At 47.6% G+C, this 23151-nt stretch overlaps 1 protein-coding gene across 15 annotated transcripts in view; it reads left to right on the forward strand.

The window, feature by feature from the left end:
* BRD8 (bromodomain containing 8) overlaps window positions 1-23151 on the forward strand; it is a 24527-nt gene extending 1376 nt beyond the window's left edge. Inside the window, exons 3-23 of one of the 15 annotated variants that reach the window (XR_010589973.1) lie at window positions 235-304; window positions 885-934; window positions 2358-2480; window positions 2639-2719; window positions 3218-3282; window positions 4032-4168; window positions 4521-4736; window positions 6542-6686; window positions 7888-8097; window positions 8578-8858; window positions 10334-10786; window positions 11167-11260; window positions 11465-11502; window positions 11875-12089; window positions 12483-12575; window positions 12853-12921; window positions 18699-18876; window positions 19262-19366; window positions 20265-20309; window positions 22148-22323; window positions 22731-23151. Coding sequence is in view for 10 of the 15 variants with exons in the window: in XM_042844292.2 (XP_042700226.2) it covers window positions 310-384; window positions 885-934; window positions 2358-2480; window positions 2639-2719; window positions 3218-3282; window positions 4032-4168; window positions 4521-4736; window positions 6542-6686; window positions 7888-8097; window positions 8578-8858; window positions 10334-10786; window positions 11167-11260; window positions 11465-11502; window positions 11875-12089; window positions 12483-12575; window positions 12853-12921; window positions 18699-18876; window positions 19262-19366; window positions 20265-20309; window positions 22731-22790 (2733 nt within the window). In the remaining 5 variants the exon portion in view is untranslated. Of the gene's footprint in view, window positions 1-234; window positions 385-884; window positions 935-2357; window positions 2481-2638; window positions 2720-3217; window positions 3283-4031; window positions 4169-4520; window positions 4737-6541; window positions 6687-7887; window positions 8098-8577; window positions 8859-10333; window positions 10787-11166; window positions 11261-11464; window positions 11503-11874; window positions 12090-12482; window positions 12576-12852; window positions 12922-18698; window positions 18877-19261; window positions 19367-20264; window positions 20310-22147; window positions 22324-22730 lie in introns of all 15 variants that reach the window. The other 14 variants (XR_010589975.1, XR_010589976.1, XR_010589977.1 and 11 more) reach the window with 14 other exon arrangements.

Consider the following 23151-nt stretch of genomic DNA (forward strand, 5'->3'; position numbering starts at 1 on the left):
TGTCTAAATAAGAAGAGGGCAGCATTATCTCCTGTAAATATAAACAAACTTGTTTGTGTTAGCGATTGCTAGGTCTTGTACAAACACAGTACCTTTCCCAAAGAGCTTATACTCTTAAGTAGCTAGGAAAGTTCTATGTCCAAGCGAGCAGTGAGACAGGCTAGCACCTTTCCCCCATGTGTTGGTGAGGACAGGAAGGCAAGTTTCCAGTCATTTATCTGCTCTTTCTTGCAGGGTATCAGTCAGCAGAGCTATCAAACCCTTTGCAGAGCCAGGCCGCCCACCTGACTGGTTCTCTCAGAAGGTAAGATGCTGGCTTTTGAGTTTTGGAAAGGGGCTACAACTCTTGCTAAGACAGGCTTCTGGTGGTATGGCTGCTTGAAGGTCAGTAACTTGAGATATCGGGGAGGAGGCGTTTATCTGGAGGAGAAGGGGAGTCACTTTTTTAATATTGTCATTTTTCTAGTCCCAATTATGTCCTATGAAGAACTGGTCTTGGTACAATTCTAGCCAGCCCACTACCTTGAGATATTCTTGGCTGCACCAACTCTGAGAACATCCTGCAGCTGCTGCTCGTAACTGTAGTATTTCCCTTCTTAGATGCATACGTTATTAGGCTGGGGAATCTGCTTTTCTTTTCTCTGAAGATCAGTATGGACAGCAGAGAGTGGAGTGGGAATAAACCCTGGTACAATGAACCCACTTGCAGTCATAAATGTGACTCCAATGTGTGCAGTTGTGTCCCCATCCATACCTCTGCAAACACACTCAATAGGTGATAGATCTTTGAAGAGTGGAGCCCAGTGCCCACATGAGCTTTGCTGATAGAGTTGCATGTGATGACTATTCTGTGTGTGCTCTAACTCCCTCTGTTTTTTCCCTAGCACTGTGCATCTCAGTATTCGGAGCTTCTGGAGACCACAGAGACCCCCAAGTGAGTGCAAAGGATGAGGCATGTGGTTTCTGCAACAGCTCTTGGAGGGCTCAACAGTTTATCTGGCAGTGCATTTGCCAGAACTGTTAAAGGAAGAGCAGGCAGGGACAGGGAAATCTGGATGTGCTATCTGGGCAGGGAGGGTGACTGCTGCCAAGGGAGGAGCAGCTGGGAAGTAAGCATAGGAATGTTCACCTAGAATGCTCTTTCTGTTCATCCAGTTTCCTACTTTAGAGGACTAGACCCTTTCAGATCTAAAAGTTTCTGTAACTGGTTACTGTAACATTTATTCCTGAAATGGTTCCGTTCATTCCTATACATCACTCCCTGCAACCTTTATAATATAGTGCATTGTGGGGCTCCTGAATTATCTTGCCCACAATTCCCAGCAGAGCTCCCCAAAGTAGTATTTTAGGGTAGTTGCGGTCCCCAGTTAGAAAGATGATGTAACATAATGTCACTCCAGTAAGACAGCAATATTAAATAGTAATATTAAACAAGGATGTATTCCATAAAATATATGGCACTGGTGGTGCACCAAAATAGTTTTGTTTTTTAATACAAAAAAGCCTTGATCACATGCATTGCACCTTATAATCCAAAAGCTTTATCCATAAAACTACAGCTCAGAATAAGAAAGGAATCTGGGAGTATAAAAGTCAGTGCATGTTATCCAGCAAGTTCAAGCTTTTTTCACTCCTCATTATATGCTGCTCTTTATATACCCATAGCATTTTGGGATTCTGCAGGGAGGAGCAACCGAGCCTCCTGTTCTTTCTCTCTATAGTAACACTGCAACAGTTCAGGCTGAAATGTTTCAGTCTGTGCTTGTCATAGGCCCAAGTTCTGAGCTAGGGTGCTTATGCTGGCCCTTGACACCCAATGAAATTAGAGGGAAAAACATTTCATAGTTGTAATTTTTTTTCATGCTATGCATAATTAGCATGTGGAACTCATCACACAGGTTACTGAAGCAAAGAGTAGAATTCACGAGAAGGATTGAGCATTTGTGGATAGGAAGAATCTTATCTGAAGTTATATTAACTAGGGTAAAAATTTGACAGGAAGGCAAACCCTCCTGCTTCGGGGTATGGGTCATCCACTTTTTGTTTGACAATAAGAATAAACTTGCCCTGTGATGGGGTTTTCTGCACCTTCTGAAGCATTTGGTGCTAGCCACTGTCAGAGACAGGAGACCTGGCTAGGTCAGAAGGAGGGTGTTTGAGCAGTGTGAGTTCCAGTATTTTTTCTGGGAAAAGAAGAAGGGGAAGAGGTGAGCTGGGGACTAGGTTAGTTGGTAAGGAAGAAGCTGTTGGGGCATGTCTGGACTGGTGGGGCTGTGTGGGCAGCAGATGGTGTTTATAGGAGGATGGGGTGTTCCTGTGGTTGGTGATTATATCATTTTCCTGTCCTTGTTCTGTAGGAGAAAACGTGGTGAGAAAGGGGAGGTTGTGGAAACTGTGGAAGATGTCATCGTGCGGAAACTGACAGCAGAACGAGTTGAGGAGTTGAAGAAAGTGATCAAGGAGACACAGGAGAAGTATAGGTACATATTAGAGGGGTCAGGCTCTGGTCTGACTGAAGGCTGTGGTCAGCAAAGCTGCCCTGAGCGCGCGAGAGTGCAGCAGGGAAAAGTAGAGGGAACGAAAGGGTGTATATTGCAGGCTTGGTGTGGAGCTGAGGTGGTGCTCTGTCTGTTTGCAGGCAGCTGAAGAAGGATGCAGAGCTGATCCAGGCTGGGCACATGGATAGCAGACTGGAGGAGCTGTGCAATGACATTGTGGTGTGGGTTATCTTATTATTTCCCTGTTCCAATTCCCCCTGAGATTGTACTTCTCAGAGCCCTTGGGCTTGGGGATATTCCCCCTTCTCTCTGTGTGTCTCTCAATCATTGCACTCCGAGGCTTGGGAGGAACAGCTAAGCTGGACAGATGCTCTGGCTTTTAAGGGTTACATTTGGAATGGGAGCACCATCCATTATGAAGTGTCTCTTGGTGCTCTCCAGCATTGGCATAAGGAGCCTGGTGCAGGCTTGCAGTGTCCTGTTGGCATCATCTTGGGTGTAGAGCTGAGAGTGAGATTCCCTGGAATGTCTCATTCCCTGACTGGAACCTGACTACCCATTTGCTCAGGGCAATTGGGCCTTAGCTAGCAGGGATGTCTCATTGACATATGAAGGCTATGGGTCAGGTGTCTGTGACCTGATGGCCCTGGGGGAGGCACCAGGTGGTTTTTGGGTTCCAGGGGCATTGTGCCACCAAGTACTTTGTTTACTTTGTTCAGGAAGAAAAAAATGGAAGAGGAGGAGGCGGAGATGAAGAGGAAGGCTACAGATGCTGCTTATCAGGGTGAGATAGGACTATGTTTGCTTCCCCACCACCACCCCTCTCCACCCACCCACCCATACACACAAACTCTTGCTTATTTAAAAAAAAAAATCTGGGCTGAATTTAAGGCTGGAGCCCTGAGAAAGGAAGGAACCTGCAGAGATCCAGGTAGGAAGGACCTGGGTACTCTGCTCTCCTTGGCTCAGGGTTAGGAGGGAGAGGGTTACACACAATTTTCAACAGCATCTTGTAAAAAGGCAAAACTAGGAGAGTTCAAGGAGGAACCCATAGAGTAAAAATGCCCCATTAGGCAAGGGGGAGACCTGGATGCACTCCTTTGCAGAAAAGGCACCTGAGGGAAAGCAGGAGAATGGCCTGATAATGAATATTAGAAATAGACTAGGAATAAGAGACTCTCAGTAGTCCTGGAAGATAAAACTTGCGTTCATGCCTGAAGGTGCAGCAGCAGAAAGGTGGGTTAAATATTCAGAACAACTTAGCTTTCGAGACAGTTCAGCCATGGAACCAGTGCTAGGGGAGCTTGTGCAGACCCTGCCACTGGACAGGTTCAAAGCAGGGATCCATCAGCCATTCATTAGGGATGGTCAGCCTTGCCATGGTGCAGGAGTTGAATTAGATGATTCTGTGGCAGTCACTGTAACTGAAGTGGTTAATTTGGTGGTGTCTGCTAGGCCAGAAGCAGAACTGATTCCAAAGAAGTTTCCCAGCTGGCGCTTTGGGGGTCTCACTTCCTTTCCATTCTCTTCCAGCTCGTCAGGCAGTTAAGAACCCCCCTCGAAGGTTGACCGGTGTGATGGTCCGCTCTCCTGCAGGTTCAACCTCCCCTGGAAGGGACTATGCTCTGGGGGACTTGTCTCAGCAAAATGTGGAGGAGACCAGCCCAGGGGTAAGGATGCTTCCAATGGTAAGAGAGAAAGGAGCAGGGACTGGGGGGCTCTGTGCAGCTCGGGAGGGCCCCTTGCCTTGCTGGTGCTTTCCCTATCTTAGTGCTGTAGTATGGCCTGTGTACATCCAGGATACAAATTCCCTTCAGTTTCTGTGATGAGGTAGTGGAGCAGGTATCTGGGGCAAAGGCAGGGAGTGAAAAGGTGAAGGCACATGCCTGGAGCGGGTGCAGTGAATGAATGGAGCAGGTCCCTGGGGTGTGCTGGGTCAGTGGCCTTGGGGGAAGGAATAAATGGGTCTAGTCAGTATGGTGAAGGTGTGGCTTTGAACAGTGTGGTTTTTCTCTTTCTCAGGTAACTCCAGGGACATTGCCCAGCACCCCAGTTGCCTCCTTCATTGGGATCCCTGACACCCCTCCAGGTTCAGCTCCCCTGGATGCCCCCATAACCCTAGTCACTGATGAGTCACCCCAGAAAAAGATGCTAGGACAGAAAGCAACTCCGCCTCCTTCCCCTCTGCTCTCGGAGCTACTGAAGAAGGGCAGCCTCCTTCCCACAAGCCCCAGGCTGGTATGGAGCGCTCTGCTCGCATATACAAGCATACTGATGAATTTATGCTTCAGACTCTCGTACTGAATAGGGGAGCTGTAAAGGGCTTCAAAAACCATCCGGATCTTGCAAGATTCCAGCACAGGGAGAATTCTTAAGCTGTAATTAAACCCTGTGAGCCACAAAGGTGGAACTCTTTCCTTGTGGTACTGTGAATTCAGGACTGAAGAGGTTTGGTAACTCTGGGCTTGTCTTCACTACCAGCTGCTGCAATCGATGCAGCGGTTGTCGATTTAGTGGGTCTAGTGAAGACCCACTAAATCGATGGCAGAGCGCGCTCTGGTCAACCCGGATACTCCACCTCTCCGAGATAAGTGATGCAGCGTAGTGTAGACACTACAGTAAGTCGACCTAAGCTACTTCGACTTCAGCTATATTATTCACGTAGCTGGAGTAGTGTAACTTAGGCTAACTTACCCTGGTAGTGAAGACAAGCCCTCTGAAAGTTAACTATCCCCTTTGGGACCTGAAGAGTTGGAGTAGCAGACTGTGCCATTGAGTGACACTGCACTTGGAACGGAGATCAGAGCAGAACCCCTGGTTAGTCTACTTGGAGGTTTGATTTTTACAGCCTTGTATCTGTTTCCCTTTGGGGTGATATTGCTTGTCCGCATCTCAGGCCAAAGTTGAATTTTAATTTTCAACAAAATCAGGTTAACTTATAAGTAGAGAGGTCAAATAAATGCCCTTTATGCATTTAAAAACTGAGACACTAGGATTCACACTGGTTTGTTCTGTCCTGGACTTATCCCTCAATGGCTCATGTCCATAGCCTAGATAGTTGTTAAAATCACCCTGTTGCTAACACCAGTTCAACCTTACTGGTGTTAGTGATGTTGGGAGCCCTAGTGTTAGAGGGACAACCAGTTGTTGACACTCCTCAGTAACTTGTCTCTTAGATCTGTTCTGAAAATATGGAGTCAGCAGCCATTAGCCTATCTGGGCTGTGGTTCCTAATGTTAACCCTGGTGGAGCAAAATAGGTGTTAATATGGGAAACTTCTAAAAACTGTCCTTCATGGAGATGGGGGCCAGTGAGGCTGAGGACTTCTGACAGGTGGGGAGAAGTTTGGCTTACAAAGAAGTGAGAGGCTTTGAGGTTGTCTTACCCCTTTCTCTATCAGAGAGGCAGGTGTTGCTGCTGCCTCACTGCCAGCCCTCTCCACTTGCAGAAATGCAGTTGGCTTGGGTAACTATTCCGTGCTGTTCTCTGGAGTTCTCAAGCAGCAGTATGCCAACTTAAGGTATGGGGAAAACAGAGTTAGGCGTGTGGCAGTTTAAGTATTACAGGGGGTTTCTTGCATTAACAATGCCATTTGGCATTTATTCTCAGCTCTGTCATTGGCTCATCGTGTAACCTCGAGCAAGTTACTTCCCCTCTCAGTGCCTCAGTTTCCCCACATGCAAAGAGAGGCTATTTCCCTGCCACTTAAGGGGTTGTGAGACTAAATACACTGACACTTGTAAAGCAGTTTGGGATCCTTGGGTAGAGGGACTAGAGCAGAGCAAATCATGCACTCCGTCTGACTTCCCAGGCAACAGCCACATGGCATCGGTTTCAGATGATTGTAATCAAATATTTGAACCAGCCATGTTTGTGTGAAAGCATGATACACCTCAGTCAGGGGCTGGACTGGGTTGAAATGTGTAGAAGAGGCTCTGATTCAGAGATTGATGGATATATTAACGGGGTGCATATCTAGGGGAGAATCAGTGATGTGAACATGTCTCCAGCCCAGGAGCTTCATCTGTGTCCTCCTTTGGCAGGTTGGTGAAAGCGAGATGGCAGTGGCTTCTGGTCACATGAATAGCTCAGGAGTCCTCCTGGAGGTAGGAGGGGTTCTTCCAGTGCTGCATGGTGGGGAAATGCAGTTGGCATCTGGTACTGTCCCTGCATCACCTGCTGCTTCAGGTAACCCACGCAGACTCTCTTCAGAGTTCTCTCTTCTGGGGCATCTGAGGCTTTTGTCTGCAAAATATAGTTTCATAGACTGTTCTATAATAAGCTCTTTTCAGAATGGGACCAAAGACAGTCAGGCTGTGTCTGCTCATGACATTCCATTAAGAGATCCATTGACACTTCTTTGCTTTCTTTAAAATGACTCTAATCCTGGCAGAGAAAGAGCTGCAAAAACATGGGATGATAGGAATTGCCAGGGTGGATCAGATCATTGTCCGTATAGTCTGGTCTCTTGTCTCGAACAATGGCCAACACCAGAATCTCCAGGATAGGGAGGATGGTCTAGTAGATAGGAAACCTGGATCAGTACCTGGTTCAGCTACGGACTTCTTGTAAACTTGGGCAAGTCATTTAATCTGCCCTTTGCCTCAGTTCCAAGGTATTGTGATGTGGGGAAAAAAACACTAATTATGGTGAGGCACTTGGATATTACGGTGCTGAGGGCCGGGTGAGCAGGTAGACCAAAAAGGTGCAAGAATATCTGCAGTGAACAGTTACAGAGCAACCTGTCCATGGGACGCTTTCCTCCTGCCCTCTGCCAGTTACTGGTTTGCTCCTGCTTTCTGAAGCAGGAGCATTTATGCCTTTTATACATGTTTTATCCTATCCAATGTGAATGTTCTCATTCTGCTTTCTGAATGTCTGATCTTCTGAATCCTGCTATCGGAGCTGAAGTGGTTCAGTAAATCCGTGCTGGAAGTAGGACTTAAGATGCATAGCAGCCCTTGAACCTGGAGGCAGCTGTCAGGGATACCCTGCAAAGAGAATCTCCCTCTTTTATTCTTCCCCCGCTCTGGTCACTAGGAACTGCATTCTTCCTAGTTCACACTGTGTGGTTCTCTGTTTGCAGCAAGTTTTTTAAAGAGGGCCCTTAACATCTTTTGCATGTGTGGTGTAGCCTCTACAGTCTTTACACTAAACACATGGTGTTCCCATAGTCTGTGCATGGTTCTGGCTCAGACTGCATACCTTAGAGAGCCGTGCATTTCTGACACAGACTACCAGCATGGCGCTCTCAGTTCATAGGTCATTTACAGTACCTTGGCCTCAGGAGGGAGCAGTCAGCCAGTCAAGAGTCTGGTGATTGCATTGGAGAGCTCAATGGCTGTTGCTTCTTGCTCATGTGCTTTTTCCCCTCTGTACTCTCTGTTAGGTGCTCCTACTCTTTCTCGGCTTCTAGAAGCTGGTCCTGCACAGTTCACCACACCTCTTGCTTCCTTCTCCGCTGTTGCCAGCGAACCTCCAGCTAAACTCCTGCCACCCCCTGTAGAGTCTGTGTCCCAGGCAACCATTGTCATGATGCCCACGCTGTCAGCACCATCCGTTGTGCCACCCACTGCAACTCCAGAGAGCGTAGTGACAGGTGCGTTCCTGAACTACGCACTCATGGGTGGCTTAGTGCTTGAAAGCAGCGCTTCCCTCAGGCTCTCCAGATAGGAAGATGTGAGCTGGGGCTTCTACCTCACCTCAGAAGCTGGTTCCCAGAAGGGGGTGAGGGAGCATGGGCATTTAAAGCTGACTCCTAGATGGGTGGCTGAGCTGGGGTTCCTGAGGAGAGGTGCTGGATGGGGTGACGGATGGGGTTTACAAGGGAATATGCTGGGTGGGCTGGCTGCTGGCATAGTGTGCTGGATCATGATGCAAGAGCTAGGTTCCTGGTTTGCATCCCTTATTGGGTAGCAAGCAAATTGCCCTGTGTGTCTCTAGCCTTTTTGGCCAAACTGCTGTGGGTGGGTTTGGGCTATGTGAGAGAGGCTGATGATCTTTTCCACCTTAATGGTCACTGATGCTGGTAGGCTTTCACCTGATTGGTCTCTGAGTTGTCACTCTTATCCTTATCCAGTGAGCCAGTCAGACACTTGTGTTTCCATGGAGGCAGTGTCTGATCCCCACACAGTGACGGTGTCTATGGACAGCAGTGAAATCTCCATGATCATTGATTCCATCAAGAAAGAGTGTCTGGGTACTGGTACTGGCAGTGCTGCTGGGCCTTCCAAAGATCACAGCATGGATGGGAAAGAAGATCTGGATCTGGCTGAGAAGATGGACATTGCAGTCTCCTATACTGGGGAAGAGCTGGACTTTGAAACTGTTGGAGATATTATAGCCATCATTGAGGACAAGGTAAATGTCAAAGCAGGCTGGGAAGCCAACTCCATTTCTCTCCAGGGCCTGGATGTATTTATCTCCAGTTGTTACACGGATGCAGGATTAGGAAGTATTTCTTGCTCATTGGACAATCTTCACCTGCCTATTTTCTCCCTCTGTCCAAGTTATTACATTCCAGTCCCCTGGCAATCCCCTAGTACGCTGGCAACAGCTGTGTGGTGTTCCACTCAGAGGAAACCCTTGGGTTTCAGCTGGCACCAACATTGAATGGGGGACAGATCCCAGACAGGCTAACAGGTGAGTGCTACTAGCACTGTGTATTCCAGAAGCCCCATGTTTCTGAGCATGAAGGCCCCAAGCTCTGCCAAGGAGTCTCCTAGGCCACAAGTACAGACAGGTGAGTCCTATTTCTCCATATCATTCAGTACATGACAAGACCGAGGAACCCGGTACTGAGTGGTTAGTAGGGAACCTTTAATCCTTGCTAGCAATCTGTGATGCACTTGGTCCAAAGTGGGAACGACCCATCTGAAGACAGAGTATATATGGCCCCTCCATGGGTGTAAGGACCTGTTTAATTTCTTCTCCATAATGGAGAATTGGTAAGACAACTCGCACCTTTTCATGCTCTCTGTATATGTATGTGTGTGTGTGTGTATGTATGTGTGTGTGTGTGTGTATGTATGTGTGTGTGTGTATGTATATGTGTGTGTGTGTGTATATGTGTGTGTGTGTGTATATATGTGTGTGTATGTATATATATGTATATATATATATATATATATATATATAATATAATGTTCCACTCTATGCAGCCAAAGAAGTGGGCTGTAGCCCATGAAAGCTTATGCTCAAATAAATGTGTTAGTCTCTAAGTACTCCTGTTCTTTTTGCGGATACAGACTAACACAGCTGCTACTCTGAAATCTCCATAATGGCTCTTCCCAGCTCCTTAATTACCCCCGTTTTAACAGCCAGCTCATATGGTTTTGGGAAGCCATGTTAGCATGGGCGGCTGGTGACCCAGCCATTGGGGGAGGCTAGCCCCTCCCCCTTCTGCCCCCCCTTCCCGTGCAGGAGCCAAGAGCACCCCCACGTGGCCCCCAGCGCTGGGCGGCCAGGGGCAAGGCCCCAGCCCCAGAGCGCTGGGCCAGGCGCGGCCCCAGCCACGCTGAGTCCCTGCGGGAGGCAGGCCAGCCAGCCAGGGCAGAGCATTGGGAACCACAGGAAGGGGCCTGGCCTCCGGGCAGAGCGTGGGTGGGGCCACGTTAGGCTGTTTGGGGAGGCACAGCCTACCCCTGCCTATGGTACCCGCCGCTCATGCATGTTGGTTTATTGTTTAGGAATTAAAGTGGTGCAGCCATTGCAGCTTTCTCAGCGCTGGGACACTGGCCCTGGCCTGTTGGGTAGAGATGTATTTGGGGTGGGAAGGGGGCTCTGCTCTCCTTGCTGACCTTTGCTTGTGCTGCTATGTCTTTGTTTTGGTAAAGGTAGATGACCATCCTGAAGTCCTGGATGTAGCAGCAGTTGAAGCTGCTTTGTCTTTCTGTGAAGAGACTGATGACCCCCAGGCCTTGACTGGCCCATGGGAGCATCCAATTCAGCAGGACCATGAGAAACAGGCACAGATCCCCCATGTGGGAGTGACTGTGAAGCAGGAGAGGCGAGACTGCGATGAACCAGAGGCAAAGGAAATCCAAGACCTAATAAGTATTGGGGAGCTGGGCTCAGAAATAAAGACAGAATCTGCAGAGCTGGAGCAGAATGAATTGGACTCTGAGGAAGCCACAGTAGGAGCCGTGCAAATAGCAGAAACACCCGAGCTCAGGAGTCGAGAGACGGAGGAGCAGCAGAAAGCGGCTGCTATCGTGAGAGAGAACTCTGAAACGGAGACAGAATCAGCCAAGGGAGAAGCAGCAACACACAGTACGGTGAAGATAGAGGTATGTAGGTGGGGAGGCTGTCTTGGACTGGTGTGGTTGAAAGCAGGTAACAGTTGGCAGGCAAGGAAAAGCAGTTCAGAGAAGGGATGGACCCCTGGGTTTGGAGATGTGTCTTCAGTGAGTACGCTTGGAGCAGAGCGGTGACTCTTTCCTTGTGGGTTAGGACTATTGCTGTGCTAGATCTTTGAAGCCCTCGACGTATAATAGATAGTTCTTTGCTGTCTGCTGCCAGTCCGTGTGCAGAATTGCTGTTGTCATGGCATTCTGTGAAAACCTGCTCTCTGGGATTGGGTTTGGGGTAGTGAGATACTCACCTATACACCATGCTCTGAAGGAAGCTGACACAAACACTTAAATTTGTGCATTTCTGTTCCCTCCAGACGCCACCTGATGATGATTCATCCCCTCCAAATGTCCTAAATGCAAGTGACGACTCCTCACAGGCTGATGCTCAGCACAAATTTGAGCTGTCAGGTAACTTAACTGGGCTAGGATATCTTTTACCTGCAGCTTACTAGCTGAATGGACTTTAGTGGTCTGGTTCAGCATGGGGGTGAAGATAATCTATGCAGAAATAGGGAATAATTCATTTGGAAGGGGAGGGTATTGGTGCAGGAGGGGATGTTCTAAAAACTGCTCCTAGGAATGAAAATTTTGCTCTTTGTCTTTTCCTCCCAGAGTCAATGAAGGAAGAGGCCCGCGCTGTCTTTGGGAAGGTAATTGGCCTTGAACTTCTTGAGTCCAGTGGTTAAAATGAGTTTGATGCCATTATGTTGTTGCTGCTTCTCAGCTCCCACACAGTGGATAGGAAAGCCAGTGGCCCACCCTTGTGCTGAGTAGGAGGGGGCGCCAGTATGTATCTGCATCTGATATCTATAGCTTAGAGGAACTCACGCCAGGCCCTTGTAATGCTTTGTGGCAGGGATTTAAGTGTTTGTTCAAATGCCCTTAGAACTGGCTAGCAGCTGTGATAAAGGGCTCCACTCTGCTTACTGAAACAGTCATTTTTGGAGGCTGTGACGCAGGCATTGTTACTGATAGCTGCATTTTGATTAGGTAAATTGATGGAATTTGATCCTATATCTCAGGATGCTCAGGGTGAAGATGATGATGAGGATGGTGCCAGTGAGGCTGCCAGTCTGGAGGAACCCAAGGAGGAAGACCAGGGTGAGGGGTACCTATCGGAAATGGATAATGAGCCCCCCGTGAGTGAGAGTGATGATGGCTTCAGTATCCATAATGCACCTTTGCAGTCTCACACTCTAGCTGATTCCATCCCCAGCAGCCCTGCCTCCTCGCAGTTGTGAGTATCAGTGAAACCTTCAGCCACCCACAATGCAAATCTCGGTCCATGCTGGGGAAAGCGTATGGGATTGTCTCATTTCTATGTGTTGCTGGCTGAATGGGCCTGTGGTGGAGATTGGCTGCTGAGCTGTCTGGCTCCTGTGGTCTCCTTACTCCCAGGAGCATTGTGTAGACAACTCCATCGAGCCAGCTCCCAGGAGACAGGTGTGGCTTCCTTTCCTTTGGCTTGCACAGAGCAATGTGGGTAGATCCAGGGCTGACTGAACTTAGACTGCTGCTGCAAGGCAGCATTGGAGCTTGTTGAAGGAAGTCATGCACAGGGTCAGTGCCCAGTGCAATTGGCTAGGGGCTTCAGTGCAGCCCACTCTGACAGGCATCCTTATCTCCTTAGCTCTGTTTGCAGTGAGGACCAGGAAGCAATTCAAGCCCAGAAGATCTGGAAAAAAGCTATTATGCTAGTTTGGAGAGCAGCAGCTAATCACAGGTAGGTGAACTTGATCCCATGTGGACTGGCAAGAAGAGTTGGCTTGTGCCCAGCAAGCTGAAGAGGGGAATTATCTGTTCTCCTGTGCCCCAGGCTGGTCTCCACTAGTGCTTGGGTGAGGGACTCTCCACTCTCCGTTGACCAGAAGTGCATGTGTGTGTGAAACAAGTGCTTAGTGGTTCTGTCTGTGCAGAGCCTGCTCCAGCCTCTGACCAGGTGTTCACTCTGTTACCAGTGAGGAGTCTGGCTGCTCACGGTTGCCTCCTTTTCTCTGCAGATATGCCAATGTCTTCCTACAACCTGTGACCGATGATATAGCACCAGGCTACCACAGTATCGTGCAGAGGTAAGTGCCCAGCTGTCGTCTGCCATTAGATTCTGTCTGACGTGTCTGTACTGGAGTCTGTCAGGGGAGTACTAAGATTGCAAGGTGGGAAAAGAAGCTCGTTTCCATTGTCAGTCTGTGAGAAAAGGGCTTCCCCAGTACAGGTATATGTTCATTTACAGAAGTGTCTATGGTCTCAGACTGGATGGGGTGTTCAGAACAGTGTGTCAGTGGTACAGTAAATGGCTACTGCCTTTCTGTCCCAACTTAGGGTATGTCTACACTACCTGCTGGATCGGTGGGCAGCGATCGATCCCGCTGGAGTCGATTTATCGCGTCTAGTCTAGACATGATAAATCGATCCCCACGTGCTCTCCCGTCGACTCCTGTATGCCACCGCCGCGAGAGGCACAGGCGGAGTCGACGGGGGAGCGGCCGCAGTCGATTCACTGCGGTGAAGACACCACGGTAAGTCAATCTAAGTACGTCGACTTCAGCTACGTTATTCACGTAGTTGAAGTTGCATAACTTAGATCGATTCCCTCCCCACCCCAGTGTAGACTAGGCCTTTAGTCCCTTCTGGCTTTAAAATCTATGAATCTATCATCATCATCATCTAGTCTCACCTGCACATCGGAGGCCACAGAAGCTCATCTACCCACTTCTGAAATGGGCCCATAAATTCTGCCTGAGCTATTTGAGTCCTCAAGTCTTGATTTAAAAACTCCAAGTTACAGAGAATCCATCATTTACTCTAGTTCAAACCTGCAACTGACCCATGCCCAACCCTGCAGAGGGCGGGTGACAACTGCTCAGGGTCTTGGCTAATCTGACCTGGGGAAAAATTCCTTCCTACCCCAAATATGGCCATCAGTTAGACCCTGAGCATGTGGCAAGACCCACCAGCCAGACACCTAGGAAAGAATTCTTTGTAGTAATTGACAGCCCTCCCCCTCTAGTATGCTGTCTCCAGACACTAGAGATACTTGCAGTTAGCAGTTTTGGATGAGCCATATGCCATTATAGGCCACCTCCTCATACCATCCCCGTGATGGGTTTTTCTCTCCCCCACCCAACCCCCGGTGTCACTTGATATACAGGGTTACCACTGAGCCTACCTGTTCCAGCAGCCTGGGCTCCCTCACCCTGTCCTAAGCCTTCTCCAGCACACACTGGTAGGGACACGCCCAGCTGCAGAAAGACAGTCACTGAAGTCAGCTCTGTGTGGGAATTGCCCAGCACTCAAGTGCACTCCCCCTCTGGAGTGTAAACCCAAAATCGTATTGTCTTGTGCTGCACGGAAATCTGTACAGCGCAAGCTCCTGAAAATCGCCTCCTCCCTCAACGTGAAGAAGATATGCACAGCTTCCCCCCCCCCCCCCATTATGAATTGCACAAACTGGTTTAAAGAAAACAAAAACAAGTTTATTAACTACAAAGGATAAAAAAAATAATCTAAGTGATTATAAGGGATAGCAAACTGATCAAGGCAGATTACTGAGCAAACAAACACGCAAACAAAGCTCAATACACTAAACAAACTGGTTACAAGTAGTAATTTTTCACCCTAAATGTTTTAGGCATTTCTTTCACAGGCTGGACACCTTTTCCCAGCCCGGGCTCAGCTCCCTCTCCTCCCCTCCCCCCCGCCCTTGTTTCTTAGATCTTCTCAACAGTCATCCTAAGTGGGGATTCAGTGAAGAAGTAGCCATGATTAACTCATGTCCCTCCTTAAATAGGATTTACATATGGCAGGAATCTGTTGTTCCCCAGTTTGGTATCCATCCCTTTTGTGGAAAAATACTAGCAGGCCAAGATGGGGTCCAGTATCAGATGACATGATCACATGACCCTGCAGTGTTAAAGCAGCATCCCAAAAAGCTTCTCAGGAAGGTGGGAGATTAGCATCTTCAAAGTCCTATTGTCCTCCCTAATGGCCCATTGACTAACGAGCCAGACTGATTGATTGCATTCTGTCTGGTGGGCGTTACCCAGGTGCAAACACTTTTGTAATTGATACATAGTTAATATTTCTAACTTCGGATACAAAAATGATACATGCATATAATAGGATAATCTTATTCAGTACATCCTAACCTTTCCAATGATACCTCACATAGAATCATAGAATATCAGGGTTGGAAAGGACCTCAGGAGGTCATCTAGTCCAACCCCCTGCTCAAAGCAGGACCAATCCCCAACTAAATCATCCCAGACAGGGCTTTGTCAAGCCTGACCTTAAAAATCTCTAAGGAAGGAGATTCCACCACCTCCCTAGGTAACCCATTCCAGTGCTTCACCACCCTCCTAGTGAAAGTTTTTCCTAATATCCAGCCTAGACCTCCCACACTGCAACTTGAGACCATTACTCCTTGTTCTGTCATCTGCTACCACTAAGAACAGTCTAGATCCATCCTCTTTGGAACCCCCTTGCAGGTAGTTGAAAGCAGCTATCAAATGCCCCCTCATTCTTCTCTTCTGCAGACTAAACAATCCCCGTTCCCTCAGCCTCTCCTCATAAGTCATGTGCTCCAGCCCCCTAATCATTTTTGTTGCCCTCTGCTGGATTCTTTCCAATTTTTCCACATCCTTCTTGTAGTGTGGGGCCCAAAACTGGACACAGTACTCCAGATGAGGCCTCACCAATGTCGAATAGAGGGGAATGATCACGTCCCTCGATATGCTGGCAATGCCCCTGCTTATACAGCCCAAAATGCCATTAGCCTTCTTGGCAACAAGGGGGCACACTGTCAACGCATATCCAGCTTCTCGTCCACTGTAACCCTTAGGTCGTTTTCTGCAGAACTGCTGCCTAGCCATTCGGTCCCTAGTCTGTAGCAGTGCATGGGATTCTTCCGTCCTAAGTGCAGGACTCTGCACTTGTCCTTGTTGAACCTCATCAGATTTCTTTTGGCCCAATCCTCTAATTTGTCTAGGTCCCTCTGTATGCTATCCTTACCCTCCAGCGTATCTACCACTCCTCCCAGTTGAGTGTCATCTGCAAACTTGCTGAGGGTGCAGTTCACGCCATCCTCCAGATCATTAATGAAGATAATGAACAAAACTGGCCCCAGGACCGACCCTTGGGGGACTCCGCTTGATTACCGTCTGCCAACTAGACATGGAGCCATTGATCACTACCCGTTGAGCCCGATGATCTAGCCAGCTTTCTAGCCACCTTATAGTCCATACTTCCACAGTATTCTTGCCAGCAAGTTAAAGGAGACTGTATCAAAAGCTTTGCTAAAGTCAAGGAATAACACATCCACTGCTTTCCCCTCATCCACAGAGCCAGTTATCTTGTCATAGAAGGCAATTAGGGTAGTCAGGCATGATTTGCTCTTGGTGAATCCATGCTGACTGTTCCTGATCACCTTCCTCTCTTCTAAGTACTTCAGAATTGATTCCTTGAGGACCTGCTCCATGATTTTTCCAGGGACTGAGGTGAGGCTGACTGGCCTGTAGTTCCCCGGATCCTCTTCCTTCCCTTTTTTAAAGATGGGCACTACATTAACCTTTTTCCAGTCATCCTGGACCTCCCTGGATCGCTTTTCTAAATAGTCCTGAACCACTTTTCTCCCTAGAGGGCTGGTCACCTCCTCCCCATACTGTGCTGCCCAGTGCAGCAGTCTGGGAGCTGACCTTGTTCGTGAAGACAGAGGCAAAAAAAGCATTGAGTACATTAGCTTTTTCCACATCCTCTGTCACTAGGTTGCTTCCCTCAGTCAGTAAGGGGCCCACACTTTCCTTGACTTTCTTGTTGCTAACATACCTGAAGAAACCCTTCTTGTTGCTCTTTAACATCCCTTGCTAGCTGCAACTCCCAAGTGTGATTTGGCCTTCCTGATTTCACTCCTGCATGCCTGAGCAATATTTTTATACTCCTCCCTGGTCATTTGTCCAATCTTCCACTTCTTGTAAGCTTCTTTTTTATGTTTAAGATCAGCAAGGATTTCACTGTTAAGCCAAGCTGGTCGCCTGCCATATTTACTATTCTTTCTACACATCGGGATGGTTTGTTCCTGCAACCTCAATTAGGATTCTTTAAAATGCAGCCAACTCTCCTGGCCTCCTTTCCCCCTCATTTTATTCTCCCAGGGGATCCTGCCCATCAGTTCCCTGAGGGAGTCAGTCTGCTTTTCTGAAGTCCAGGGTCCGTATTCTGCTGCTCTCCTTTCTTCCTTGTGTCAGGATCCTGAACTCAACCATCTCATGGTCACTGCCTCCCAGGTTCCCATCCACTTTTGCTTCCCCTACTAATTCTTCCCAGTTTGTAAGCAGCAGGTCAAGAAGAGCTCTGCCCCTAGTTGGTTCCTCCAGCACATGACCCATCTTGCATAAAACCTATCTTAGTTATGCCATATTCATATCATAAGCATATCTCTATGAAGAATATGGAGCATAGTGCCACAATCCCCTCCATAAACTTATCAAGCTCAGTCTTGAAACAAGTTAGGTTTTTTGTGCCCACTGCTCTTCTTGAAAGGCTGTTCCAGAATTTCACTTCTCTGATGGTTAGAAACCTTCTTCCAATTTCAAGCCTAATCTTGTTGATGGCCTTTTTATATCCATTAGTTCTTGTGCCAACACTAGCCCTTCTCCTCGCATATTTATCCCTGTGATATATTTATGGTTGGCAATGATATCTCCCCTCAGCCGTTGTTTTGTTAGACTTAACAAGCCAAGCTCCTTAAGTTTCCTCTTGTGAGGCAAGTTCTACATTCCTCTGATCATCCTAGTAGCTCTTCTCTTCACCTATTCCAGTCAGGAGTTCATCTTTCTTAAAAATGGGACACCAGAATTGCATACAGTATTCCGGGCTAGTCTTACCAGTGCCTTGTACAATGGTAATGCTTCCCAGTCTCTATTTAGAAATAATTCATCTGAAGGATCCGCCTGGATTTGCATTAACTTTTTTCACGGCCGCATCACATTGGTGGCTCGTGGTCATCCTGTGATCAACCCACACACCCAGGACTTTTTCCTCCTATGTTGCTTCAAACTGATAAATTACCAGCTTATAGCAAAAATTCTTGTTGTTAGTTCCTAAGTGCCTGACTTTGCACTATTAAATTTCATTCCATTTGTAGTGCTCCAGTTTTCAAGGTCATCTGAATCTTCTTGTATGATATGATATTCCAGTCCTCCGTATTGGCAAAATTTCCTAACGCTGTGTCATCTGCAGATTTTATTGGCACACTCCCACTTCCTGTCCGGTGATATGACTTAATCTGAATGAACCCAATAGTCAGTGGAGGGGCAGACTGAACTCTCTCTGCAGGAAACCTAGCTCCTTTAAAGAGTTGATCTACTGTCATCTACATACTGCCAGACAACTGTCTCTTCGAATATATTACTAGAACCACCTGCCAGCTCAAGCAGTGTCTCCTGCACCATATGTGGGCTCTGCACTAGCTCCCCTCCTCCCCTTTCATTAATGCCAGAAGCAAACACATCTGAACACCCCACAATCCAGCTCCAGCGTTGCTATGGATTAACGCGCTTTTCGAACTCATTCAGAAAACATCTCATCTCATTTCGTGTCTTGCGTCTAGAACCATTGACATCAGAGAAGGCCTGTTTGACCATGATGGTGCTAGACAGGTTAGCTGGAGTGATTGGATTCCTGACATAGAATCATAAAACTGGAAGGGACCCTGAGAGGTCACCTATTCCAGTTCCCTGCACTCGTGGCAGGACTAATTATCTAGACCAAGCTTGTCTGGAAGAGAAGAGTTGTAAAGGATAAACAATGTTAGTTTATCTTACTGCTGTTTCTAACTGCATTTCATTCACAGGCCAATGGATTTATCTACCATTAAGAAAAATATTGAGAATGGGCTGATCCGAACCACAGCTGAGTTCCAGCGTGACATCATGCTGATGTTCCAGAATGCAGTCATGTACAACAGCTCTGACCATGACGTATACCACATGGCTGTGGAGATGCAGCGAGACGTCTTAGAGCAGATCCAGGTAAAGGCTTGAGCTGAGGCGCAGTGTTGGACAGAACTTATCCACTGGTTGGTATGGGAAGTACTGAGCAGATCTGTAGGAAGAGGCTACTCAGCTCTGAGTGCCTGCTGCTTTTTTGTGCCATCTAGAATTTCCCACTGGGTTGGCAAGTCCCAGCTGATAAGAATCAAAGTTAAATTGATGAGTTTGTGTGGCTTTTTTACTCTCCCCCAGAATTATTTGTGGCTCTTTAGGGCAAGCGGGGGAGCTTATGCTGAGAAGCAAACTAGCAATTCAAGCCACCTCCAAACTGGTCATTCTCAACCTTATGGTTTGTGGGAGTAATGCCACTAACTGAGCTTGTTTCACTTGATACTGTAATAACTGAATGTGTGGTTTCATGCAGCAATTTCTGGCCACACAGCTGATCATGCAGACATCAGAGTCCGGGATCAGTGCAAAGAGCCTGCGTGGGCGAGATTCTACTCGGAAACAAGATGCTTCAGAGAAGGTGAGGGGGAAAAGGAGGCTGGGGCTCATGCTTTTGTGTGAGAGAGTGATTCCTTCAGGAGGATCCTACAGAGCTGCAGAAGAGGGTCACCTAATCACAGACACTGGGTGCATGAATGCACTTGGGGTTAGACTAACTCTGAGATCCTTATGTGAACAAACCTCTCTGGAAATGTGACCTTCAGTTAGAGTTTAGAAGTGGCAGCTGTAGGTTACCACAGACACAACTTCTGTGAATCACCCCAGCAGTTGTGATAGTTCTGTCCTATGTATGTATTAAAGTAATAATCAGAACCTTAAAGAAGCAGGGTTTTTTTTTTTTTTGGAGGAGTCCCTGCCTGGCAGGGAGATTGGGGTGGAGAATCGCTCCAGTGTCCCTCCCTTGGATGGTCTGGTTTGCAGATTTTAGGGCCAGAAGAGACTGATCTAGTCTGATCTCGTGTGTGATGCAGGCCAGAGAACTTCACCCAGTGATTCTTGCATCAAGCTTAACTTGTGGCTAAAGTAATGTGTATCTTAGTTAGGCATCCAGTCTTGATTAAATCATCTCAAATGGTAGCAACTGTTGTATCCTGTCATCTGGGAGCTACATAGCTGCTCTGGGAAATAGAGGCTGAATGCACAGAGCACCGAAATGGTGTTGGGACACAGCAGACCTTGATTGGAAACGACATGGTGGAGTGAAGGGAAACTCCTGTCCTAGCGTTCTTGCTGTCTCACAATCCTCACTTGCTGGTCCTTCCTTTTCCCCTAGTTATTTGTGTGTGATACCTTGCAGGAGGGGAACTTGGGGTTGCCTACTTCTCTGCCTTTGAGTATGCAGGTTGTATGGCTTCTGGAGAGTGTTCATGTTCATATCTGTACAATCTGATCAGTAAATCTCTTTGGCCTTTTGACAGGACAGCGTCCCCATGGGCTCTCCTGCCTTCCTTCTCTCTCTCTTTGTAAGTATTGAGTGACTGCGGTAGGTAACTGAGTTGGAAGGTACTGCTGGCTCCTTCTCTGGGGGATTGTGGCACTGTCACAGAATCTGGGGGATTGTAGCAATGTGTTAAACTAGTGGATGTACATCTAGGGTCATCAAATAAGAGACTTCTCAATCCCATTGTCCTCAGGGTTGGGAGGTGCTTTTGCCTTTCCTTCTGGTTTGCGGGGTAGCAGCACTGTCATCTCCTTCCCTTTTCTCCCATAATTTTTGTCCTAGTTTCTCCCCACGTAAATGTGAAGACAGATCTGTTGTGCTGATTTCTATGGAATACATGGGCCTAGAGAGTCAAAGGTATTAGAGACCCTGTCATAATATGATATTAAACAGTTAAACAAGGCTTGGGGTGTACAACCGTGGCCACCTTAGTTCATTAAAAATCTTTTTAACATTTTATTAAAGATGTAATAAAGAAGGAAAAACATGTCAAGTATTAGGTAGGGATGTCAGTTTAACAATATTCCCTTTCCCTTTAGCAGTAGAGAGTTTAAGGAAAACTGCTGGTCTTTTATCTGGTATTAAAGAATGGTAATAACTGTCCTTTTTGGGGGGAAAGAGAAAATTAGTTGAGATGGGCTGGAGTTCTTGTTAAAGTCCGATCCTGCTTCCTTTAGAACAAGACAGAGAGAAAAGAACAGCAAATTCAGAAGAGGGTCAGATACTCCGAGACACCGGGGTGCATGGAGACACTGGTTCGAATAGCTCTGAGATCGTTATGTGAACCAACCTCTCTGGAAATGCAGCTTCTGGTGCTGACTGACTTGCAGCCTTACTGCTAGAGAAACACAGGCCCTGCATGTGGTCTTATCACCCATTCCAAAACCTGGCAAACTTGTACCTCTGGGCTGTTTAGGGCATTGCTTTTAGCTACCTTTGATCGCAGTGTTACAAAACATGCACTCTTGGCCGGCGAAGCCAGTCTATTAAACAGAAGACCAAAGGAAATGGACAGGAAAGAGAAGAAATGAGGTGGGGAAGGATAAGGACACCTGAGGAGAATTGACAAAAGGAACCAAAGTCTCCCATAGCAGGTGGGGTTTAAGATTTAGCTGGAGCTGGTGGAGGTCAGTGTCATCTGGGTTGCTCTGGCCAGGTCTGATCAGAACACCCCTCAGGATCAAGATGACACAGGCGTAACAGTGGATCCCAGGGTTCCAGGAGATGGTGGTGTTGGCAGCCAGCTTGATTCTTCCCATTGTTGGTCTTTTTTTAAGGACCCAAGAGGGAGTGATGGGCGGAATAGCTGGTCCCCTGTAGTCTTTTACACCACTTAGGCCTAATTTCCCACACATTGGTTTTGGTCCATTGATTTCCAGTCCCAAACTCTTGTTTACCAAACATGATGTTAATACAGTAGGCCTTTTTGTTTAGACTTCCGTATCTTTTCCTATACACATTTTTTATGGGTGACTGGAACATTTTAATAAAGTTTATGCAATCTTCCCCAGTTGAGCTCCTCATTGGGATGGGCCTGCTAGATCCCAATTATTACAATGGGTCAAATGCAGCACTGCAGATTCTTATACACTTCACACCTGTTCATGCACATATAGGAGCCCCACTCCTCCCGTCCAGGACAGTGTGCACTGTGAGCAGCCTACAGGACGGGGGGGGATCTGGTCTGATCTTTCTGTTTGTTGCATGGATTAGGAAGCAACCACAGTCCTCTGTAGGCACCTCTGCTGTGCCACTCTGGTTATCTGGGAGAGCCTGGAAAAGCACTTCCTTTCCTGGGAGCTCAAGCCCTTGAGCTGGGAACAAAAGTTTTGAGGGTTTGTTTTCTCACACATCTGTTAGATAGAGAAGCATTTCAGCAGAGGCAGCATGTCAGCCAGAGAGAGAGGGATCCGATGAGAAGAAGCCCTCCAGTTGCCCTGCATTCATGGAGAGTAGCTGTGCGGAGAAGCTAGGGAGCTAGAGCCAGGGTCACCCCGCTGGAGGAACATTTCCTGTAGGGATGAGCAGCTGGTCAGGTATGTTAGCCCGCAGTCCCCTCTCGCCACTTGAACAGATCAACTGGAATGTTTCACGTAATAAAAAGCAGCACTGTGTATTGGCCCCAAAAAGCCCCTCTCCAGGTGAGAAGCAGCCGAACTTCTCTTCCTGCTTTCAGTAGACCATAGAGGCATTGGGATTCTGAGTCCCCAGTGGGACTTCGTATATTTAGACCACATTGACTCTTGTAGGAAGGTCTTCAGGGAAGTTTTCCCCTGCCTATCTTACAGCAGACAGCAGTGTACTTTCCCTCCCCTAGCTTTCAGTAAGCAGAGAGAGCTGTGTCTTCCATCTGTGGAGTTTCCCAGTTCCTTGAGTAGAGAAGGAAGCTTTTTCCATCCTTGCTAATACTGGACCTTTTTCCTTTGGTTTGCATCTTGATTAGGATGGGGGAACCAGAGGGCGTCGCTGTGCCATTGAGGCTGACATGAAGATGAAGAAATGAGGATGTAGGCAGGAGGCAAGACACTACCTGGCATCCTGAGCCAAGGCGGGAGCACCATGCCTGCCCATCTCACAGAACAGGGGAAGAGCTGAATGCAGGCAGGATTCTTGTTGAGGCCTGTTCCACTGTCCTGGCTCATCTACATGGAAAACAATGTCCTCTCTGATAAGTGTAAGCTGAAGAAACTTCTCTGGAAAGGAAGAGCAGCCCCCACTGCCTGTTCTAGGGCAGCAGTCTCCGGCCACGTCTGTGTCCTAGTGTTAGCTAGCTAGCTGGTGGCTAGGACATACTGTAATGTGAAGTGTACAGATTTTTATTAGTGAAGTGTAAATGTGTATAATAAAGTATGGATGAGAATCCA

The sequence above is a fragment of the Chrysemys picta genome, chromosome 8 (genome assembly GCF_011386835.1).
Source record: "Chrysemys picta bellii isolate R12L10 chromosome 8, ASM1138683v2, whole genome shotgun sequence".
Taxonomy (NCBI): Eukaryota; Metazoa; Chordata; order Testudines; family Emydidae; genus Chrysemys; species Chrysemys picta.